The 23,420-nt window shown below is 31.2% G+C and overlaps 1 protein-coding gene across 1 annotated transcript; it reads right to left on the bottom strand.

The window, feature by feature from the left end:
- Positions 1–22,527: 22,527 nt before the first annotated feature.
- LOC133039737 (secreted RxLR effector protein 161-like) lies at positions 22,528–23,208 on the bottom strand. Its single transcript, XM_061118670.1, has one exon. It carries the CDS (start codon positions 23,206–23,208, stop codon positions 22,528–22,530), a length of 681 nt encoding a protein of 226 aa, XP_060974653.1.
- Positions 23,209–23,420: the final 212 nt, after the last annotated feature.

Below are 23,420 nucleotides of genomic sequence, written 5' to 3'. Positions count from 1 at the left end.
CACATTTCAATATAATCAGATTTACTTATTAATATAGATCAGAAATAACATTTAATGTTGCATGGTTCACATGATTTATTTCATGATTATGTGTACATAATTTACAAATTCATCTGAAACCCTTTTCACATACTTGATCCTGTTTATTGTGCTGTCAACACTTTGGAAAATAAACATGACTATGTGAATAAAGTTTCCTAGATTTATCAGACACAGGGTTTTACTGATATGATAATCTACAACAGAGTTTACTTGCATTGAAGAAATGCTATGTTCTTTCCAGAGCATTGGTTAAAGTAAAGCTCAGGTTGGATGCGTGGAGTATGCATCGAAAGGGACCGATATTGAACTTTGACTTAGATTTATTAAACTTACCGTAATATCTATTCAAGTCAATATCGCCTAGTTGATCCTAGATCAAATGATCTTAATGCTGTTATGATTAGGCTCAATCTCAAGAGGCTATTCGTGTTCTTTAATTTGTTAGTTAAGCCTACTTTTAGGTCAGGGTGATACGTACATTTTAGGAACACTGTAGTGCAATTGAGTGGGAGCGCTAACATAAACATGGAATCTATAGCTTCTATCTGGCGAATAGTAAGTAAAGGATGATCTCCTTCGAGCTTGACCAAACGATCGAAAATAAATGGTGGAGTAATCATTTCACATAAGCTGAAATATCATTTATACGGGGTTAAGTGTTTTAAGGATAAAATACATTGTCGGGTGTAACAGTAATCTAATCCCTTTACAGTGTAGATCATTCATATAGAGGATCATTGATCAAATTAGGATTATAACAATGGATAACTAATGATGTGTCTGTATGGTGGAACATATAGAGCATTCTATATACTGAGAGTGCAATTCTAAGTTCTATGCGTGGATTCGACGAAGAATTAATAAGTCAGTGAATTTAGGTTATAAATTCTTGATCTGCTTATTGGAAGCTCGGTTATATAGACTCATGGTCCCCCCACTAGTTGAGATAATATTGCTTGTAAGACTCATATAATTGGTTTTGATTAATCAATTTTAATTCTCAAATTAGACTATGTCTATTTGTGAATTTTTCACTAAGTAAGGGCAAAATTGTAAAGAAAGAGTTTTAGGGGCATATTTGTTAATTATGATACTTTGTATGGTTCAATTAATAAATATGATAAATGACAATATTATTTAATAATTATATATAGTTATTAAATAGTTAGAATTGGCATTTAAATGGTTGAATTTGAAAATTGGCGTTTTGAGAAAATAAAAATAAAATTTGTGAAAACTGCAAAATCCAAGTAAGGCCCATTACACACCATGGCCGGCCACTTGGGATGGTTTTTCAAACTGATATTTTCATTATTTTAATTCCAAATAATTCAAACCTAACCCTAGTGGATGTTGGAGATTATTTTACCAAGATCTAGATTTAATAACAAGTATGTTGGATTAACAACCTAATATGAATTCTAAAACAATGAAAATAAACACATATAAAGTTAGAAAACCTTACAGTGGGTGCAGCGAAATAATATGACTCCTTTCGTTCAGATCTCTAGCCCTTGATTCCTTTCTGTAGCAGAGCATCACCAAGATCTGAACCTGGATCTTCTTTTCTCCTTCTTTGAGGTAGAAATTCCATAGTCTTACATAATATGATTGCGATACCACTTGATGTGTGTGGGCACTACTCATCTCACAAGGATTTCGAAATTTCTCTCTATTTTTCTCTCTCAATTTCGTGGCTTATGAAGCATACAAAGACATGCAAGAGAAGAGAACAAGGGTTGTTTTATATAGGGAAAAGGGAGAGCACAACTTTCCAAATAAGCAGTTTCCTCTTTTACTGTGTAATTGATTAACTGTCTTATTTAGTGTGATCCACCACTTTCCTATTATTGCTAGACTTTGATTAGCAATTACATGGCAATTAAAATTGAAAATAATAATTGGGAAACAAGCAAACCATGTGGCCGGCCATAGGGGGAAATGGGCCTCACTTGGATTTTGCAGTTTCCTCAATTTTATTTCTATTTCTCCAAAAATGCAATTTTTCCAATTCTAATCATTTAAATGCCAAAACTAATTATTTAATAACTAAAATAGATTATTAAATAATATTGTCATTTAAAATAATTATTAATTAGACATGCAAAGTCTCTTAATTAATAATTAAACCTACAAACCCATATCTTTACAATTTCATCCTTAAATTGTGAGAATTCATAAAGTAGACATAGTCTAACTTACTTTTAGAATTATAATTGATTAATTAAAATCAATTAACTGAGTCTTACAAGCAGTATGGTCTCAATTAGTATGGGGACCATGGGTCTATATAACCGAGCTTCCAATAAGTCGAACCGAATTTACCAAGTAAATTCCCTAACTTATTAATTCCTCATTGAATCCACACTTAGAACTTGGAATTGCACTCTCAGTCATATAGAACGCTCTATATGTTCCACGATATAGACACGTCATTAGTTATCCATTGTTATAACCCTAATGTGATCAATGATCCTCTATATAGATGATCTACATTGAAAAGGCACTACTGTTACCGCTACACCTTCAATGTATTTTATCCTTAAAACACTTAACCCTGTATAAATGATATTTCACCTAAGTGAAATGAGATCTCCACCATTTATCTTCGTTTGGTTAAGCTCGAAGGAAATCATCCTTTACTTCTATTTGCCAGATAGAAGCTATAGATTCCATATTTATGTTAGCGCTCCCACTCAATTGCACTACCGTGTTCCCAAAATGTAAGTATCACCCTGACCCAAAAGTAGGCTTAACTTAACAAATCAAAGAACACGAATAACACTCTTGAGATTGAGCCTAACCATATCAGGATTTAGATCATTTGATCTAGGATCAACAGGTGATATTGAATTGAATAGATATTACGGTAAATTTTAATATATCTAATCAAAGTTCAATATCGGTCCCTTCCGATGTATACTCCATACATCCGATACTGGTAAACTTTGCCAATGTCCTGGAAAGGACATAACATTTTTCCAAGGTGTAAGAATACCTATCGCTGATTATACCATGTCAGTCTAAATCCAGTGTTCTGACAAATCAGGGAATAAAGTTTTGAACATATAATAAAGATTATATTCCACTGTGTTGACAACACTATAATCTTTAACAAACACATATGTTCTGGACTTAAAAGGAATTCATACATTATATACATATAATCATGAAATAAATCATGTGAACCATGCAACATAAAATGTTATTTCTGATCTTTATTAATAAGTAAATCTGATTATATGAAATGAGTTTTATTTAGGGCATAAAACCCAACAAACTCCCACTTGCACTACTATAAAACAAAAAGTGCATTTCAAATAATCATTAACACCTTGATAAACAAATCAAGTGTAATAGTAGTAAACTCCTCGTAATAGGATCTGACAGGTTGAATTAAACGCAACCTCTTCTCCACCGTTACTCTTCCTTAATCACAAAATCCATGATAATGTGAAATTCCTCTCTATATGTCTACTCTCTTGGGATACTGGATTCTATACTTATGGCAACTACTCTTTGGTTATTCAGGAAGTAACCCTAGTAGTTAAGGCAAGTTGGAACGGTGTCACAAAAGTATAGAACTTTCCTTAGACTGAATAAGTATCTTTCCTGCAACTTTTAACATTCAGTCTCTCTCTTGTAGAACAAGAGATTTCAGATAGGTTTTTACACTTCTCCAAAATCACTACTCCACCCCCAAAGTAATCACCATCTCATCAGCAGTCTTTCTAGCACACAGGCAAGTCTCAAAATCTGATGTGGTGTAGTCTAAGAGTTTCAAAACACACCCTTATCGACTAACATATAGTTCCTCTTCTTAATCTTAAGATTTACTTGATTGTCTTCCAATGTTTCTCTCCTGGATTAATCTGATACTTCCTCATTACTCCCACTCAACAGCAGGTGTCTGGTCTAAGGCATACTAAAGCATATCTGAGACCTCTCACTATTGATTTAAGAAATTCTTTCATGGCTTTATCTTCTCTGGAATAGTTGAGACTCTTCCTTAGATAAATAAAATCTTTATCTAAGAAGTTGTGAAGCTTCTATAGATTTCCATTGGAAAGAAAATGCATCAGCATCTCATGCTTGCATTAGAGTAAGTAATTTCCAGGTATACCATAAGTCATAGGTTTAGATAAACTCATACCTATTATACTAGGAACAGGAAGTTTTGTTAAGTCCATTGAATAGACTTATGAACGAAAATTTCCTTTCATGTCCTTGTAACAGAAAACTTTAGGTTACTCCATGTGAATGGATCAAACCATAGTTCTATTGGCTTTCTTCTTAGTTTCTTATCTTGACAATCCATTACTTGTTTAAACTCACAATGGATTTTAATCACTAGTGTCTTCCAAGTTATAAGAAGGTGAGTTCCTAGAAACTCTCCCACTATAACAAGGTACCGTGAACTATGTCAAAGAAAACTAAATGATATAGACCTCTTCAGTTGTGTTAAGACAACAGAGGCAGTGGGATCATCTTGTAAAATAAGATGATAGAACACTTTTGGAATCAAGAAAAAATATCTCCTTTATTTGCTACTTTATTTTCAGATTTAGTCATTTTCTTAGAAAAATAGTATTTGTTTAAACAAACACTTTCTTATCTAATGACTATGGGATGCTCAACCCCTAATCACTTAGAATGGCTAACAAACATGCAAACCAGGGTTAGCAGTTCTAGCTTTTCTTAAGATTTCGATTAGGTCATCCATGAATCTAGTAATGATTTACATTAAGTATACAACCATTGCATCATTCTAAAATTTTATTTCCATAGAAGGATTTAGGCAACGACTAGTAACTAATCATCAATATGCAACTCGAATTTCTGGGGAGGTAAGTTTGGATATTATTCAAAATCAAATTAATGATCTTTGAACTGCATATCTACTAACTTTTTCTCCACCCCTATCAGTTCGCAAGATCTTTAACCACTTACCTTCACCATTGCTAGAAATTCATGAAATTTTTCAAACATTTCAAATTTCTTTTGCATAAGGTAAAATCTAGAGTGATCATTTTAAGAATACAACGAAAACTCATATCCACCCCTGAATGTACATCCATCTGCGAATGAGATGAACTTAATTTCAGTGGATATAGGCATATTAACTCTTTGCAGAGAATGATCTTCTCAAAAACACTATGAACAAGATACAAATGCCACAGATTTATAAAATATGTGGTTGTATCTTTTGATGACTTACTTTAGTTACATCAAAGAGTTCTTAGAATAGTGCAAGTGGATTCTGGTCACAGAATACTAAACTCATACAGTTTAAATCCATTGAAAGAAAATGGTTATGAAACACTTGTGAAAGTGTAACTGTATAATTAGTAATTCTTTCTTGGACCACCACTACTAATCTAACTCTATGATTTGCCTATACAAGTAGGAGATTTCTAAGATTGAGGATTTATATCATTTTGGGATAGAATTCTGGGAATATAATCATATGCGTCATCAAATTTCTTAAGAGAAAATAAGACTTTATATGATTTATAGACCATTCATCCAATGATATGTCATTAAGCTAATTCGAAATGAATAAGCTAAGAGGAATTAGGATAATTTCGTTTTAAATAAGAATCCAACGATGCTCCGATTAGCGAGAGTCAAAGTAATCTTATTTATACAATCTTCTTGTTTCATATTATAAAACACTAGTCTAAGGTGTCATCAATTGATGAACAGTTAGATGTTGCATATACAATATTTATCTTTCGAGATCTAACACTATTATGTTAGTCTAATGGTGAAAATCCATTAGGGATTTATCTCATTAGAAAAACAAGCCAAGTTAGACCAACAATGAAGATTCGAAATTAAACTACAATTTAATAACAGAAAATAACATGGTTCAATACAAATTCATACACAATTCAGAAATTATGAAAGCATATAGCAAGTAGGAATGACAAGTGAAAATACTAAAACATACAATCCTAAATAATTTCCAAGGTTTTCAACAAACTGATATCAGTGTCCCGTTCAGGCGAGAGTCAAAGCTACCATCCATTGAATAGAGTTGTCAGCTCATCTAAAATGTCAAACATTCTAGCAACCTTTTATTCGATCAAGATGTGAATCTGCGTTGTCCTATTTAGGCGAGAGTCAAGGCTATTCTATCTTATGAGCTTCCACCATTGTTTCATATTCTTGCAAGTCTTATACAGTCGCCACCATTAGGGTGGTCATAAACTATATAAAAAACTTACAAGATTACTTATCTTTCGAGATTAAACGGTGCTAACTTGCTAATGAACGTTCCTCCATTAGGGAGGATTACTCACTAAAACAAGAGCTATGTAAAACCAACAATGGAGATCGAATATCCTATTAATAATAAAGCTCATTATTTAATGAAGGGTTGTATTTTCTTCTAATATTTATTTTAAATATATATTTATTTAATTAAAATTTCCAATTTAGCATGAAAAATTCCAAATATAAATTTTAATTTAATATTTATAAATTATACTTAGATGGATATGAAAATAACGTGAATTATTTCCATCTTAGTAATAATTTCCATAAATATTTAGAAAATTATTCAATTTAAGTTGTTTCAAAATTAATTTAAATTAATTTACAACTCAAATTTAATTTTCTATGAATATATATTGCATTTCGAAAATGCTTTCAAATAAAATAAAAATAAATCCTTGAAAATTACTCTAATTTTATGTTGGCCCAAAATTAATAAAAATTAATTTTCAACAAAAAATTATAATTCTCCTATTTAATTAAATATCTAAGAAAAATTTCAAATATTTAAGTATCATGATTAAAAAATCAACTTAAATATTAATTTTCTGTTTAATTAAATATCACTAGAAAAATACTTCAAGCAAAACAGATAATAACCATCTAGACTTTCATTAACTAATTAATTCAATTTCTAATTATAATATATTTTAGTTCATTTATTTTAATTAATCATTAAATGAAAAATCATTGATTTAAGTTGGTCCAAAATTAAATAAATAATTTTCAACTTTAATCTATTTTTCAAATAAAATTTGAAATTTCTGCATCAAGGTGATGCAATTTCGAAATTTTGGGAAATGATTAATAAAATAAAATAAAATATATTTTGAAAATCATTCAAACTTAAGTTATTCTGAAATAAGATTCCAAACTTAAGATAATTTTCAACTTTAATTAAATAACATGAAAATAACATTATTTAAGTATCATGATTAAAAAATCAACTTAAATATTGAAATTTTCAATTTAATTAAATGTATTAAATTCAAGAAATAAATAATTAAGTATAAAGAGAAAACTTAATTATTAATTCTAGTTTAATACTAGGAAAATATACTAAACTTATATTGTACCAAAATTAATTAGGAAACAATTAATTTCACAATCTATGATATTTTCCTATTTAATATTAGAAATAATAACTAGTACTAGAAATAACTATCTAGAATATATCATTGACTAAGTGTTTTTCTAAAATTAACTTTAAAATATTACATGAGAAATAAATTTCATATATTTTAAAAGTTAATTATGTTGCTAATTCAATTTTAATTAGGTTAGACTAATATAATTAACCTAATACAATTATTTAAATAAGGCAAATGGGCCTTCACAATTGGGGTAGTTCATGTGAGGGGGAGCTGGGTTCAGTATGTCGTACCCACTTCTATGGCCCCCAACTCTCACACAAGGCCCAAAAGAGAGGAATTTAACCTTAAAATAAACAATTGTTATTCATTGAATAAGCCCAAATCTAATTGGACCTAAATAAATATCCTTATGTCAAAATTTATTTTAGCAACCTAGTCCATTTACTTAGTAAAAACTTAAATTGGCTTCCTATATGCATCTAAGCCCAATAGCAAACATATAGGCTCACACAGGTCAAATGATTTGGATGGGTCCTATCATGTTACTAGGTTTACACAGATGAAAGAAGTACAAAATTTACCTGTTACAAATTATTTATAAGATCTATTGACAATTGGACTATGATTAAAATCTGATCATTGGATCTGTCAACAAGTTAATCATAGCAATTTAGATCAGATAAATAATAGGTTTGTTAAAAAGAGTTTTTGAATAAACAATATAAATAAACAAACATTGTCCATGTAACAGATGTGAAATAAGATATTAATATAATTAAATTATTATTCTTAAACTAACCAAATAAAGGAAACTAATTTTAAAATATCTAGGTTTATTTGAATCAAATTAAATTAAATATCTAATGAGATCAATGATTTGAAAGGAAAGAATCTTCAATATCACTTTCAGATCTTATAATTTAATAAAATAAACCAATTTTAAAATAGATTTGGTTATATAATTATTATTTTAGGAATAAAATAATAAATGAATAATAATTACCATAATTATATGTCAAAATATCTCAAATTAAGCAATATTCAAATCTCTACAAAATATCTATGTTATTTAAATATTTAAGATATGATTTATAAATTTACAATAAGGAAAAAATGATATATACAGAAAAAATATCATTTTTATACTTATAATTTATAAATAATTAAATATTTAACAAAATAACAAATTTTGAATTTGAAAATATTATGGTAAGTATATCTATAAAAATATCTATGTTATTTTCAAATTTATTAATTATTTAATTTGTCATATAAGATAATTTTAATATAATATTTTAAATAAAAAGACAAAGTTATCTTTTAATTTAAAATATCTTAAATATCAAAATATCTAATCTTATAATTAAATAATAAATAAATATTAAAGAACTTAACAAATTTTTAAATATGACCATAATAGGAAATATTTAAAATTGGAAACATTCCAAAATAGAAATATTTAAAAAATTGGAAAAATTCCTAATTGAAAATATTTAAAATTGGAAACATTTCAATTTAGAAATATTTAAAAAATGAAAAATGAATTTTGGGAAACAATCCCATGAAAAAATTGGATTTTTGGGGAAAAAACCTCAAAAATTCGCAATTTGTGGGGAACCGCCAGGATAGGCTGCATGGAGCAATCATGATTTCCAATCATCCAAAATTCATATCTTTCTCAATTTTTATCGGAATCGAGTTCCGTAAAAAACAAAAATTGCTCAATTTTTCACAAGGAATCCAAATAAAATATTTTCAAAAATTGAAAAAATATATTTCATGGAAAAATTTTGTACAACACATACATTCATCACATAAGCACATAAACCAACATGAAACCATCCAAATCAACACAAAAACATATCAATCATCGTTTTAATTCATATTACATGAAAGTAAATCATTATCATGGCTCTGGTGCCAGTTGTTGGAAATTATTTTACCAGGATCTAGATTTACTAACAAGTATGTTGGATTAACAACCTAATATGAATTCTAAAACAATGAAAATAAACACATATAAAGTTAGAAAACCTTACAGTGGGTGCAGCGGAATAATATGACTCCTTCCGTTTAGATCTCTAGCCCTTGATTCCTTTCTGTAGCAGAGCATCACCAAGATCTGAACCTGGATCTTCTTTTCTCCTTCTTTGATGCAGAAATTCCATAGTCTTACATACTATGATTGAGATACCACTTGATGTGTGTGGGCACTACTCATCTCACAAGGATTTCGAAATTTCTCTCTATTTTTCTCTCTCAATTTCGTGGCTTATGAAGCATACAAAGACATGCAAGAGAAGAGAACAAGGGTTGCTTTATATAGGGAAAAGGGAGAGCACAACTTTCCAAATAAACAGTTTCCTCTTTTACTGTGTAATAGATTAACTGCCTTATTTAGTGTGATCCACCACTTTCCTATTATTGCTAGGCTTTGATTAGCAATTACATGGAAATTAAAATTGAAAATAATAATTGGGAAACAAGCAAACCATGTGGCCGGCCATAGGGGGAAATGGGCCTCACTTGGATTTTGCAGTTTCCTCAATTTTATTTCTATTTCTCCAAAAATGCCATTTTCCAATTCTAATCATTTAAATGCCAAAACTAATTATTTAATAACTAAAATAGATTATTAAATAATATTGTCATTTAAAATAATTATTAATTAGACATGCAAAGTCTCTTAATTAATAATTAAACCTAGAAACCCTTATCTTTACAATTTCATCCTTAAACTGTGAGAATTCATAAAGTAGACATAGTCTAACTTTTAGAATTATAATTGATTAATTAAAATCAATTAACTGAGTCTTACAAGCAGTATGGTCTCAACTAGTATGGGGACCATGGGTCTATATAACCGAGCTTCCAATAAGTCGAACCGAATTTACCAAGTAAATTCCCTAACTTATTAATTCCTCATTGAATCCACACTTAGAACTTGGAATTGCACTCTCAGTCATATAGAACGCTCTATATGTTCCACGATATAGACACGTCATTAGTTATCCATTGTTATAACCCTAATGTGATCAATGATCCTCTATATAGATGATCTACATTGAAAAGGCACTACTGTTACCGCTACACCTTCAATGTATTTTATCCTTAAAACACTTAACCCTGTATAAATGATATTTCACCTAAGTGAAATGAGATCTCCACCATTTATCTTCGTTTGGTTAAGCTCGAAGGAAATCATCTTTTACTTCTATTTGCCAGATAGAAGCTATAGATTCCATATTTATGTTAGCGCTCCCACTCAATTGCACTAGCGTGTTCCCAAAATGTAAGTATCACCCTGACCCAAAAGTAGGCTTAACTTAACAAATCAAAGAACACGAATAACACTCTTGAGATTGAGCCTAACCATATCAGGATTGAGATCATTTGATCTAGGATCAACAGGTGATATTGAATTGAATAGATATTACGGTAAATTTTAATATATCTAATCAAAGTTCAATATCGGTCCCTTCCGATGTATACTCCATACATCTGATACTGGTAATCTTTGCCAATGTCCTGGAAAGGACATTACACTTTTCCAAGGTGTAAGAATACCTATCGCTGATTATACCATGTCAGTCTAAATCCAGTGTTCTGACAAATCAGGGAATAAAGTTTTGAACATATAATAAAGATTATAATCCACTGTGCTGACAACACTATAATCTTTAACAAACACATATGTTCTGGACTTAAAAGGAATTCATACATTATATACATATAATCATGAAATAAATCATGTGAACCATGCAACATAAAATGTTATTTCTGATCTTTATTAATAAGTAAATCTGATTATATAAAATGAGTTTTATTTAGGGCATAAAACCCAACAGTGGAATGCTATAAATATATAGTGAAGGCTTCAGGAAATTTACCCTTAACTTTCTACTTTTTCCTTCAGAGAAAAACCTGAGCCTTCTCTCTCTATACCTAGCTGCCACTCCTTGCTCTTCTTCTTCCTTGAAATTTCGAAACCACTTAGTGTTAGAGTAGTGCCCACACACAGCAAGTGATACCTCAATCATAGTGAGGAAGATCGTGAAGAAAGACATTCAACAAGAAGGAGTTTTAGCACTGAAGAAGGAGAGAAAGAGATCCAAGTTCAGATGTTGATAATACTCTGCGACAGAAAGGATACAAGGGTTAGAGATCTGAAGAGAAGGAGTCATATTATTCCGCTGCACCCAATGTAAGGTTTCTAATACTTTATATGTGTTTATTTCATAATCGTTTTAGAAGTTCATATTTAGGGTGTTAATCAACATACTTGTGAGTAGATCTAAGATCCTGGTAAAATAATTTCCAATATAACCATGGTTTGCATGTTTGTTAGCTATTCTAAGTGATTAGGGGTGGACCATCCCATAGTGAATAGATAAGAAAGTGTTTTTTTAAACAAATACTACTTTTCTAAGAAAATGACTAAAACTGAAAATAAAGTAGCACATAAAGGAGATATTTATTTCTTGATTCCAAAAGTGCTCTATCATCTTATTTGACATATGATGATCCCACTGCCTCTGTTGTCTTGTCACAACCGAAGAGGTCAATACCATTTAGTTTTCTTAGACATAATTCACGGTACCTTGTTGTAGTGGGAGAGTTTCTAGGAACTTCACTTCTTATGACTTGGAAGACACTAGTGATTAAAATCCATTGTGAGTTTAAACAAGTAATGGATAGTCAAGATAAGAAACTAAGAAGAAAAGCCAATAGAACTATGGTTTAATCCATTCACATGGAATAACCTAAAGTTTTCTATTACAAGGACATAAAAGGAAATTTTCGTTTATTAGTCTATTCAATGGACTTAACAAAACTTCCTGTTCCTAGTATTATAGGTTTGAGTTTATCTAAACCTATGGCTTGTGGTATACCTGGTAATTACTTGCTCTAGTGCAGGCAACTTACTTTAGTAAGATGCTGAAGCATTTTCTTTCTAATGGCAATCTATAGAAGCTTCTCGACTTCTAGGCATAGATTTTATTTATCTAAGGAAAAGTCTCAACTATTCCAGAAAAGATAAAGCCATGAAAGAATTTCTTATATCAACAGTGAGAGGTCTCAGATATGCTTTAGTATGCCTTAGACCAGACACCTGCTGTTGAGTGGGAGTAATGAGTAGGTATCAGATTAATCCAGGAGAAGAACATTGGAAGACAATCAAGTAAATCTTAAGATAAAGAAGAGGAACTATATGTTAGTCAATAAGGGTATATTTAAAACTCTTAGACTACACCACATCAGATTTCGAAACTTGCCTTTGTGCTAGAAAGTCTGCTGATAAGATGGTGATTACTCTGGGGGGTGGAGCAGTGATTTTGGAAAAGTATAAAAACCTATCTGAAGTCTCTAGGTCTACCAGAAAGAGACTGAATGTTAAAGTTGCAGGAAAGGTACTTATTCAATCTAAGGAAAGTTCTATACATTTTTGGCACCATTCCAAATTGTCTTAACTACTAGTGTTATTTCCTGATTAACAAAAAGTAGTTGCCAAAGATATAGAATCCAATATCCCAAAAAGAGTAGACATATAGAGAGGAATTTCACATTATCAATGATTTTGTGATTAAGGAAGAGTAATGGTGGAGAAAAGGTTGTGTTTAATTCAACTTTTCAGATCCTATTACGAGGAGTTTACTACTACTACACTTGATTTGTATGTCAAGGTGTTGAGATTATTTGAAATGCACTTTTTGTTTTATATTAGTGCAAGTGGGAGTTTGTTGGGTTTTATGCCCTAAATAAAACTCATTTCAATATAATCAGATTTACTTATTAATATAGATCAGAAATAACATTTAAAGTTGCATGGTTCACATGATTTATTTCATGATTATGTATACATAATTTATAAATTCATCTGAAACCCTTTTCACATACTTGATCCTGTTTATTGTGCTGTCAACAAATTGGAAAGTAAACATGACTGTTTGAATAAAGTTTCCTAGATTTATCAGACACAGGGTTTTACTGATATGATAATCTACTACAGAGTTTACTTGCATTTGGAGAAATTCTATGTTCTTTCCAGAGCATTGGTTAAAGTAAAGCTCAGGTTGGATGCATGGAGTATGCATTGGAAGGGACCGATATTGAACTTTGACTTAGATTTATTAAACTTACCGTAATATCTATTCAAGTCAATATCGCCTAGTTGATCCTAGATCAAATGATCTTAATCCTGTTATAATTAGGCTCCATCTCAAGAGGCTATTCGTGTTCTTTGATTTGTTAGTTAAGCCTACTTTTAGGTCAGGGTGATACGTACATTTTGGGAACACGGTAGTGCAATTGAGTGGGAGCGCTAACATAAACGTAGAATCTATAGCTTTTATCTGGCGAATAGTAAGTAAAGGATGATCTCCTTCGAGCTTGACCAAACGAAAATAAATGGTGGAGTACTCATTTCACATAAGCTGAAATATCATTTATACAAGGTTAAGTGTTTTAAGGATAAAATACATTGTAGGGTGTAACGGTAATCTAATCCCTTTACAGTGTAGATCATTCATCTAGAGGATCATTGATCAAATTAGGATTATAAAAATGGATAACTAATGATGTGTCTATATGGTGGAACATATAGAGCATTCTATATACTGAGAGTGCAATTCTAAGTTCTATGCGTGGATTCAACAAAGAATTAATAAGTCAGTGAATTTAGGTTATAAATTCTTGATCTGCTTATTGAAAGCTCGGTTATATAGACCCATGGTCCCCCCACTAGTTGAGATGATATTTCTTGTAAGACTCATATAATTGGTTTTGATTAATTAATTATAATTCTCAAATTAGACTATGTCTATTTGTGAATTTTTCACTAAGTAAGGGCGAAATTGTAAAGAAAGAGTTTTAGGGGCATATTTGTTAATTATGATACTTTGTATGGTTCAATTAATAAATATGATAAATGACAATATTATTTAATAATTATATATAGTTATTAAATAGTTAGAATTGACATTTAAATGGTTGAATTTGAAAATTGGCATTTTTGAGAAAATAGAAATAAAATTTGTGAAAACTGCAAAATCCAAGTAAGGCCCATTACACACCATGGCCGGCCACTTGGAATGGTTTTTCAAACTGATATTTTCATTATTTTAATGTCACATAATTCAAACCTAACCCTAGTGGAATGCTATAAATAGATAGTGAAGGCTTCAGGAAATTTACACTTAACTTTCTACTTTTTCCTTCAGAGAAAAACCTGAGCCTTCTCTCTCTATACCTAGCCGCCACTCCTTGCTCTTCTTCTTCCTTGAAATTTCGAAACCACTTAGTGTTAGAGTAGTGCCCACACACAGCAAGTGATACCTCAATCATAGTGAGGAAGATCGTGAAGAAAGACATTCAACAAGAAGGAGTTTTAGCACTGAAGAAGGAGAGAAAGAGATACAGGTTCAGATCTTGATAATACTCTGCGACAGAAAGGATACAAGGGTTAGAGATCTGAACGGAAGGAGTCATATTATTCCGCTGCACCCAATGTAAGGTTTCTAATACTTTAGATGTGTTTATTTCATAATCGTTTTAGAAGTTCATATTTAGGGTGTTAATCAACATACTTATGAGTAGATCTAAGGTCCTGGTAAAATAATTTCCAACAGTACCAATCCACCGGACCCTAGTAGGGTACCAGCGGCTTGTCAAACGGCTCCACCGCCAAGAAGAAGGGGACGTGGCCTTGCTACCAACCTGATTGTTGAGCAAAGAAGGCGGGATGCAGGAAAACCATTACCACTAAAACTTGATGTCGTGACAAGCAAAGTTGTTGGTACGGAAAATCAAGTTTTTGTACGTCAAATGGGTGTTGAGGTCACAATTACGTTGCCAGGACACTACTTGAATTTTAATGAAGTCCCTCAACACTTTAAAGACCAAACTGTAGAAAAAATGAAGGTAAAACACATTAACAAGTTTAATGTTTCAAATATTTAATTTCAATTAATACATAATTTTTTTACAAATACTATTTGTTTGTAGTATTTGTACGATATTGATGGCCATCCCGAGCCTGAAAGAGTGATGAGAACTCTTTATCATGAGATGAAGAGAAGATATTTTGAGAGAAAGAATATCAAGCACACGTGGTTTCAGGAACATTATTCTGGGGATCCAAATGATTTGGCAAGTGTTATTGAAGTTATACCTGATCACTGCACTACAGAGAGCTGGAAGCAAATCATTAACTTATTTTTGAGCCCAAAGTTCATTGCGCGTTCAAATCAAAACAAGAAAAATAGAGGGGAAATGCAGTATTTGTCCATGCAAGGCTCGAGGTTCGATGGCAGCGTCTCGTAATGGATTTGTAAGTAAAATTATCAACTTTCTATTAGCAATTTTTTTTACTAAACACAAACTAACTCTATTTTTGAATAGGACGTCCCTGAAGACTACGCAATTCATACTTGGAAGAGAGGCCACCTCAGAAAAGGAACAGAAGACACTTGGATTAGCGAGACATGCAAAGAACTACATGTAAGTTTCAATATGTTTTTTAATAATATTTTTACAATTAATGCATGATGTTGTTATTGTGTTTCTAATATTTTATTTGATCAGGAGAAAATGCTTGAAGAGGTTGCTAGCATGACGGATACAGAAGATGATACCAACGATGGGTCTGCTAGCAAATACAAGCAATTAAAAGCTATGAATAAAGTTCTTGGGAGCTGGTCAGACTATCTAAGAGGGCTGGGTTATAAATTGAAAGGCAGCTCGGAAATAAGTTCTGGTACTCAAAGTCGAGCTCAATCACAAGGACCGACTTCATCCATTACTCCGGAAGGTATGGGAGTCTTCGCTGAGTTTATGTTAAAAATGTGTGATAAGATTGATCAGTCTGGCACCTCTAGTAACGCGTCTCTGCATGACCTGCGGTTTGACAATTTTTTACAAAAACTTTTACTATCACAACCGCAAGGTAGCGCGTCCAGTTCAGCCCCCCTCCAACGTTAGTGCCACAACAACAACAACCACGATCGCCTCAGATGCCTCAGTTCTTTCAACAACAACAACAAAATTCTCCCAACATGTCTGCTGGCTCTTCACAATCGCCTTAGTTACATTACATGTTCGGGCTTCCCTCACAGTCTCCTCCTATATTTTTTTCGGATGCTACAAGAGGATCTTAGACACAACCTATGGTTGGCAATATTGGAGGCTCATCCCAACAACAATACCCTATGTACGGTCAATTTGGGTCATTGTTGCAGCAACAACCTGTGTATGGTCAAATGGGAGGATCTCCACAATAGCCTATGTATGGTCAGATTTTCAGTGCGCAGAGTAGCAACAACAGCAACAACCTATTTTGGTTCGCCCACAAACTCGACAATTTGTGGAGATCTTACCTACACCGCAGACTAGACAACCTTATTACCCTACCCCGCCGGCTCAATCCCGTGATAATCTTAATGGTTCAAAACTTAGCTCGAATGCAGATGAATTTTTAGAATATACTGATTTGAACAATGATAGTTAGGTTTTTTTAATTATGTCAATTTTTATGTTTTAAAGTTTATTTAAAGACAATTTCCTAATTTTATTTAAGATAATATAGTTTATATTGTAATGGACAAATTAATATTAATGCTTAATTTCTTAATATTAATGTTTTATTTTTAATTAATAATATATTTATGAAATAATTATTATATAAATTATTATAATTAATTTAATTATATAAATATTCAAAATAATATTTATTTTTAATATTTTAAAATATTAATACCGGCGGAACACTGATTGTGGTCCGCCAGTATTAATGCATCTGCGTGTAAAAGTGCAGACATTAATGCCAAAGGACCCCACCGCTATTAATATGCCGGTATTAATATTATTACCGGCGGAAGACCATTTTTGTCGCTAATAGTCACTTATAGTGACCAATTAATACCGGCGGATAATTATCGGCGGATGCCACCGGTATTAATTATTACCGGCAGTCTGGTCTATTAATACAGGCGAATGTCTCCGCCGATAATACAAAAATTTGTTGTAGTGAATAATTAATAAAATTAATACAAAAATAAATAAATTAAGAGTGATGACTTTATATTTTTTAAAAATTAAAAGTTTGGGGACTAATTTGTCAAAAAATAAAGTTTGGGGACTAATTTATCAAAACTTATATAGTTGGGGACCAATTTATAAAAAAAAAAAAATTAATGACTAACTTGTGAAAACATATATAATTTAGGAACATGTGGTACAAATAAACTTTTATAATATGAGTGTTTATTAAAAAATGAAATAATTTTTTAAAATTAATTAAAATGTATAAATTTGTAAATTATTAAGTGCTTATTTAATTATGGTTAAAAGTCAATGTAATAAATATGTATCAAGTTGTAAAAGGGTAGACATAGGACACCATTTTTTACAGCAAATTTGAATCCGTTTAATAATTAACGTCACTAAGATTTCCTGTTAATTGCAATTCCAAAGATTCTGCATGAACATAATCAAGGATTTGTCAGCTGATGGCTGATATTGACCCTTTTGTTTTATTTGTAATTATTGGGATGAATTATAACACATATTGACCTTTAAAAGTTCTCTGTCCAAAAGTCATACCCCTTAATTATGATTTTATATCTATTAAAAGATGAAGAGTAGTATATATATACTTGCTATTAGAAAGAAAAAAAAAAATCGATTAATTAATTAATTAATTAAAAAGTTCTTTCTGGCTAGAGCATATAATTTTTTATCCCAATAATTGTTATTGGAAGATAACATCATTGAGAAGCAGTGCCTTGACATTTAAGCAAAAAATTATTTTGTTGGGATGATAATGCTTATTATCTACAAATTAATACTAATTAAATATTGTTACATATCGGTTTAACCGACACAGCAAATTAAAACAAAATTTCACCAACAATATATAAATGGATACGATAAGATTCCATGCATGTCATTTAGATATGCTTTTTTGCACATTAATGTTGACATACACAAGTAATTAGATACATGCTCAAATTACATGTATATTAATTAGAGTAATTTGCGACATAAATACTTAAGTTTAATTCTCAGTTGTAAATAAATACTTAAATTTAATTTTTGGCGGTAATTATATCTAAGTTATAATTCTAGAACTTTTGTAGGTACCTTACTGTTAATTTTAAAGTAATTGCCACGTGACAATTCCTAATTGGTCCAAGTCATTACATTTTTATTTTTTATAAAAAATTAATTAAAATATACCAATAAAAAAAATGATACGTGGATAATGACATAATATTTTAACGGTTAGATACTTACAGAGTTCTAAAAATATAACTTAGGTATTATTACCGCCAAAAATTAAACTTAGGTATTTATTTGTAACTGGGAGTTAAATTTAAGTATTTATGCCGTAAATTACTCTATTAATTATTAAGTATTCTTGTTGGGCACTATATTCTCTAATACCACCTAAAAGAAACGTTACGGGCGGACTCATATAAAGACGAGAGAGAAAGTCATCTCCTTAAAAAAAAAATTGAGAAGAAAATGTATATATATTGTAGTTAGTTACAACATATTTGTAATTAAAGATGATAAATATAATATTAGCTTTGATATGATGTTAAGTTATCTAAACATATTATAATGGTTAAAAGTTTAAATTCTAATAAAATTATCGCTATTTTTAATATTTAGTTTACCATTTGCCTTCTTTACAGAAAATGGTATACCTCCTAAATTTTAGTTTTGAGTTCACCACTCGTAGGCGTCTAAATGTTAAAAGATATTTATAGTGTCTAACACTTTTATAAAATATAATATGACTATTAATACAATTTAATAGTGTATTTATATAATAATAAATGTATATAGGATTCATCAAAAAAAAAAAAAATTAATATAAATAGGAAAGCATGATAGTGGTGGAGATATACGAGAAAATGATTTTGTGTGGTGAGAGGACAAGTCAGAATATATTATTAATGATTAGATTTAGCCTTAAGCACTTTTTTTTCCATCAAACTACACTTTAATTTTGTGCTTTTTTTTTTGGTATTTAGTTAATTGCGTACAAACTATAACAAAGCGTGGAAACTAACTTGGTATTTAGCATGATGAGTTTGACCTGCCCAAATTTCCATTTCTCTCTCTCTCTAGAGATTATAGTTAACTTGTTGAAGCAAAGTATAAATTTGATGAGTGTTGTACTATCTTTTGAATTATAATAATGCATGGATTTGATTAAGTGGGAAGGCAATTTGAAATATTAGTGATAAATACATAGGAGACAATCAAGTGGTAAAACCAATTAAAGCCATAATTGTAAGCTTTCTTTTCTCTGTGTTTGACCTATTGAAAAATAGGATAATGCTTATGGTGTTGCGGTTCAAAGAGTGGACTGGACATGTTTATAAGATTTTCATTCAACATGAGGGCCCTCAACAACCTTTTCTGCCATGCGTTGTTTAGAACAAACAAACAAAGCATGGCCAACGAGGAAATCATGTTCTTAGTCACCATGGAGGAAAAGAGTGCAGATAAGACATAACACATATAGATTTTAATAAAATTTAAATACATATTTTTTTTAAGAAAACAAATTAAGTATATGTATGATGTATCCAATTTCTTTCTTTGCTTATTATTATTATTATTTTTTTAATTCATAATTTTTTTTGTGTGTGTGTGGGGGGGACTGGGGGGTCGAAATTGATAGAACAAAAGCTGTTTGATTTATCTAAGTTGTTGGGTTCACTCATTGTAATATATAATATATCTTTTGTCTCCTTTGGAATCCCATGAGTCCGCATTATGGGTTTTCTCACATGATAAGCCGTGCAACAAAAAGAACGGTGTACGTTTTCTTGACCTTTCAGGCAGAAGTGGACCCTCCTTAGTTAAAAGAAAGGGTAATTTTCCTATATTGGCAAATAAGCTGAAATTTATTGAGAAATTTACATGGTATGGTATACTAACTTTTGTCATTTTTTTACAAAAATACTGCGAGGCGCTATTTTTTACTTTTTTACTGTATTTTTTTATAAGTTTCATACTGCAGTATACTGTGTTAAGTTTTCACTGGTGTTCTACTAGTGTTTTACTAGTGTTCTACTATTGTTTTGAGTTGTTCTGCTTTGTGTTTTACTGGTGTTTTATAAAAACACAGTATTTTTGAAAAAATTTCCGTGTGACAGTATTTTTGTAAAAGTTAACCCAAATTCCAGTATTTTTGTAAATTTCCCAATTTAAACTATTATACGACCCAATAATTAATACCTATTACTCTCCTTGCTCTCCTTCACTGTATAAAACAAGATTTTTACAAAAATATTAAATTTTGGACAAAAATTTATAATTTTACTTTTATACAGAATTTTTTATAAAAAAATATTGTCTTTTTATAAAATAACAGTAAAACAACAAAATGGAACAGTTAAAAACAATAGTAGAACAATTAAAAAATGATCGTACAACAATAGTGAAAACTTAACACATTACACAGTATAAAACTTACACAGTATTATGCTCAAAAAAAAAAACTATTTTAAAAAAAAAATACAACATTTTTGGAAAAACAAAATTCCGTCTCATTATAATAAAAAAAAAAAAAAAAAGTTGAAAATTTCAGTACATGGTATAAAAATCCCTTGAAAAGCAAGGTACTGTGGTTTTACATTCGGAAAATCAACAAATAAGCTATTAAAATCTTACAAAATCCGATCATCAAAAAGAATACGAATAAATCATTCAAAGAAACAACAATCCAACAACGATTTGATCTGAGAAAGCCAATCACATAAAGAAGCGACTAAGAAACATCATTAAAAAAATCCAATCCCTTCAAATTAAAATACTTGTTTTAATGTTGCATAGAATTAAAAATAAGTTGATAGAGTGTTGATTACGAGCTCTCAATATAATCTAATTCGAAATTGTAGGTATCACTTGAATATATGAATATAATTTTGCTGTAATATAAAAATAATACCCAAATCTTATTAATTAAAACTATTTGCTGGATTGGTCTTGATGCTTAAATTGTTTAACACGTTGAAATATAGTTGTTGTTTCGGTGATTTCCCTTCTTAGATTGTGAAACTAGTTGGAAATTGATGGACAATGCAACACTGAAACGGTAGGATTTCTTGGTGAAATTCCAAGATTGCCCTACACCAACTCAAGTAAATGATTAAAACGACAGGGACAAAATTGTCCCAGAAAATTCACTTAAAGAAAATAACCAAACGACACAAAAACTTGTCGTTTCCTTCCTGCACGACAGATCGTTTTGCACAAAACGATTTGTCGTTCTTCCTTGAACAAAACCAAGTTCAATCAGAGCTAACCCTAACTCATTTGTCACTTCGAACCTTCGAGAATTCTCAGACTCTCTCTCTCTTTCTCTCCTTTCTCTCTGGTTCTCAAACCCTAGAACCAGAGATCCTTCTCGATCTCTTGATCGATCTCACCCAAAAATCATCCCAAAAACCCCATAAAACATACACACACAAAGATCAAACCAAAACAGTAAAGTTAGAAAGAAATCAAACACCAGAAAATTATAGAGGTTCGCCCTAAATCAGGGGTACATCCTCTTTCGAGCTCGCCTTGAAGACGTTTCTCAGATCTGCACTATTTGGAGAAGATTATTACAAAACAGGTGAGAAATCCAAGTCACAAACTTGACTGGTATTTCTGATATTTACTCAATATTTCTTTTCTGTGTTTTTCTTTTGATTTCTCACTATTTCACTAACTCTCTTTTCTTTTCTCTTTGCATGAACACCTGGATCTACAACTTTGAGAGTGAAACTCTCAGATCTGGCTTCTGGTATCTCTCAACTGAGAGATTGGTAAGTCTCTGGTCTTCTTTTATAGCTGTAGATTAGGGTTGATCAAGGTTTTGGAGTTAGTTACAATTTCGGTTGTAACTAACTACTAAATCTTGATCCACTAGAGGCGAAGCCACCTAGGATCGAATCTGTTTATTTGTATTTCTTCTCTTTTCTGTAAAACTGTAATAACAAGTATTACAGGGGGATCTAATTTAACAATTTCCACCTTAGATCTCTCCTGGAATACATATTATTATAGTGCATCGTCCTTCAAGGGTCTTAGCTCATAGTGGTAATGGTCATCCACCATTACCAACCCCTAATAAGTCCAAGCAGTGCTTGAACTTAGTTAAGGGTAGCACCTTAGTACCGATATCAGAAGGATTCTCTTCAATGGGAACTTTCTCTATCTGTACAACCTTCTGTGTCACTTTATCTCGTATAAAGTGGTACTTGATTTCCACATGTTTGGTTCTGTCATGAAAGACAGGATTCTTACATAAGTGGATACAACTCTGGCTGTGTGAGTAGATTATAGGTTCTTCTTTAAGTAGTTTTAGCTCTTCTAGTAGTCCTTTAAGCCAAATAGCCTCTTTAATTGCCTCTGTAACAGCTACATACTCAGATTCTGTTGTAGATAATGCTACAACAGGCTGCAGTTGTACTTTCCAGCTGATACAATTCCCCCATAGTGTAAAGAAATAGGCAGAGGTAGATTTTCTACTATCTCTGTCTCCTGCATAGTCTGCATCACTGTACCCAGTGATCATTCTGCTATTGTCCCTTCTCTTGTAGTTCAATCCCACTTCTGTAGATCCCAATAGGTACCTGAGTAACCATTTCACAGCCTCCCAATGTTGTTTACCTGGGTTTTCCATGTATTTACTTAGTACACTAATGACATAGGCTAAATCTGGTCTAGTACTGACCATTAGATACATCACTGATCCCACAGCACTTGAATAGGGCACTTCACTCATAGCTTCCTTCTCAGCTATAGTTTTAGGGCATTGATCTTTGCTTAGATAGTACTAATTTGTCATAGGTTGTTTAGTTTGCTTTGCATCTGTCATAGAAAAATTTTCTATGACTTTCTTTATGTAGTTCTTCTGACGTAGCTTTAGAGTTCCATGTTCCCTGTCCCTAGAAATATTATCCCTAGGATCTTAGCAGCCTTGCCTAAGTCCTTCAT

Source organism: Cannabis sativa, chromosome 7, assembly GCF_029168945.1.
Source record: "Cannabis sativa cultivar Pink pepper isolate KNU-18-1 chromosome 7, ASM2916894v1, whole genome shotgun sequence".
Classification (NCBI taxonomy): Eukaryota; Viridiplantae; Streptophyta; class Magnoliopsida; order Rosales; family Cannabaceae; genus Cannabis; species Cannabis sativa.
Note: the sequence above shows the minus strand (reverse complement) of the source record. Positions and strands in the feature narration are given on the sequence as shown.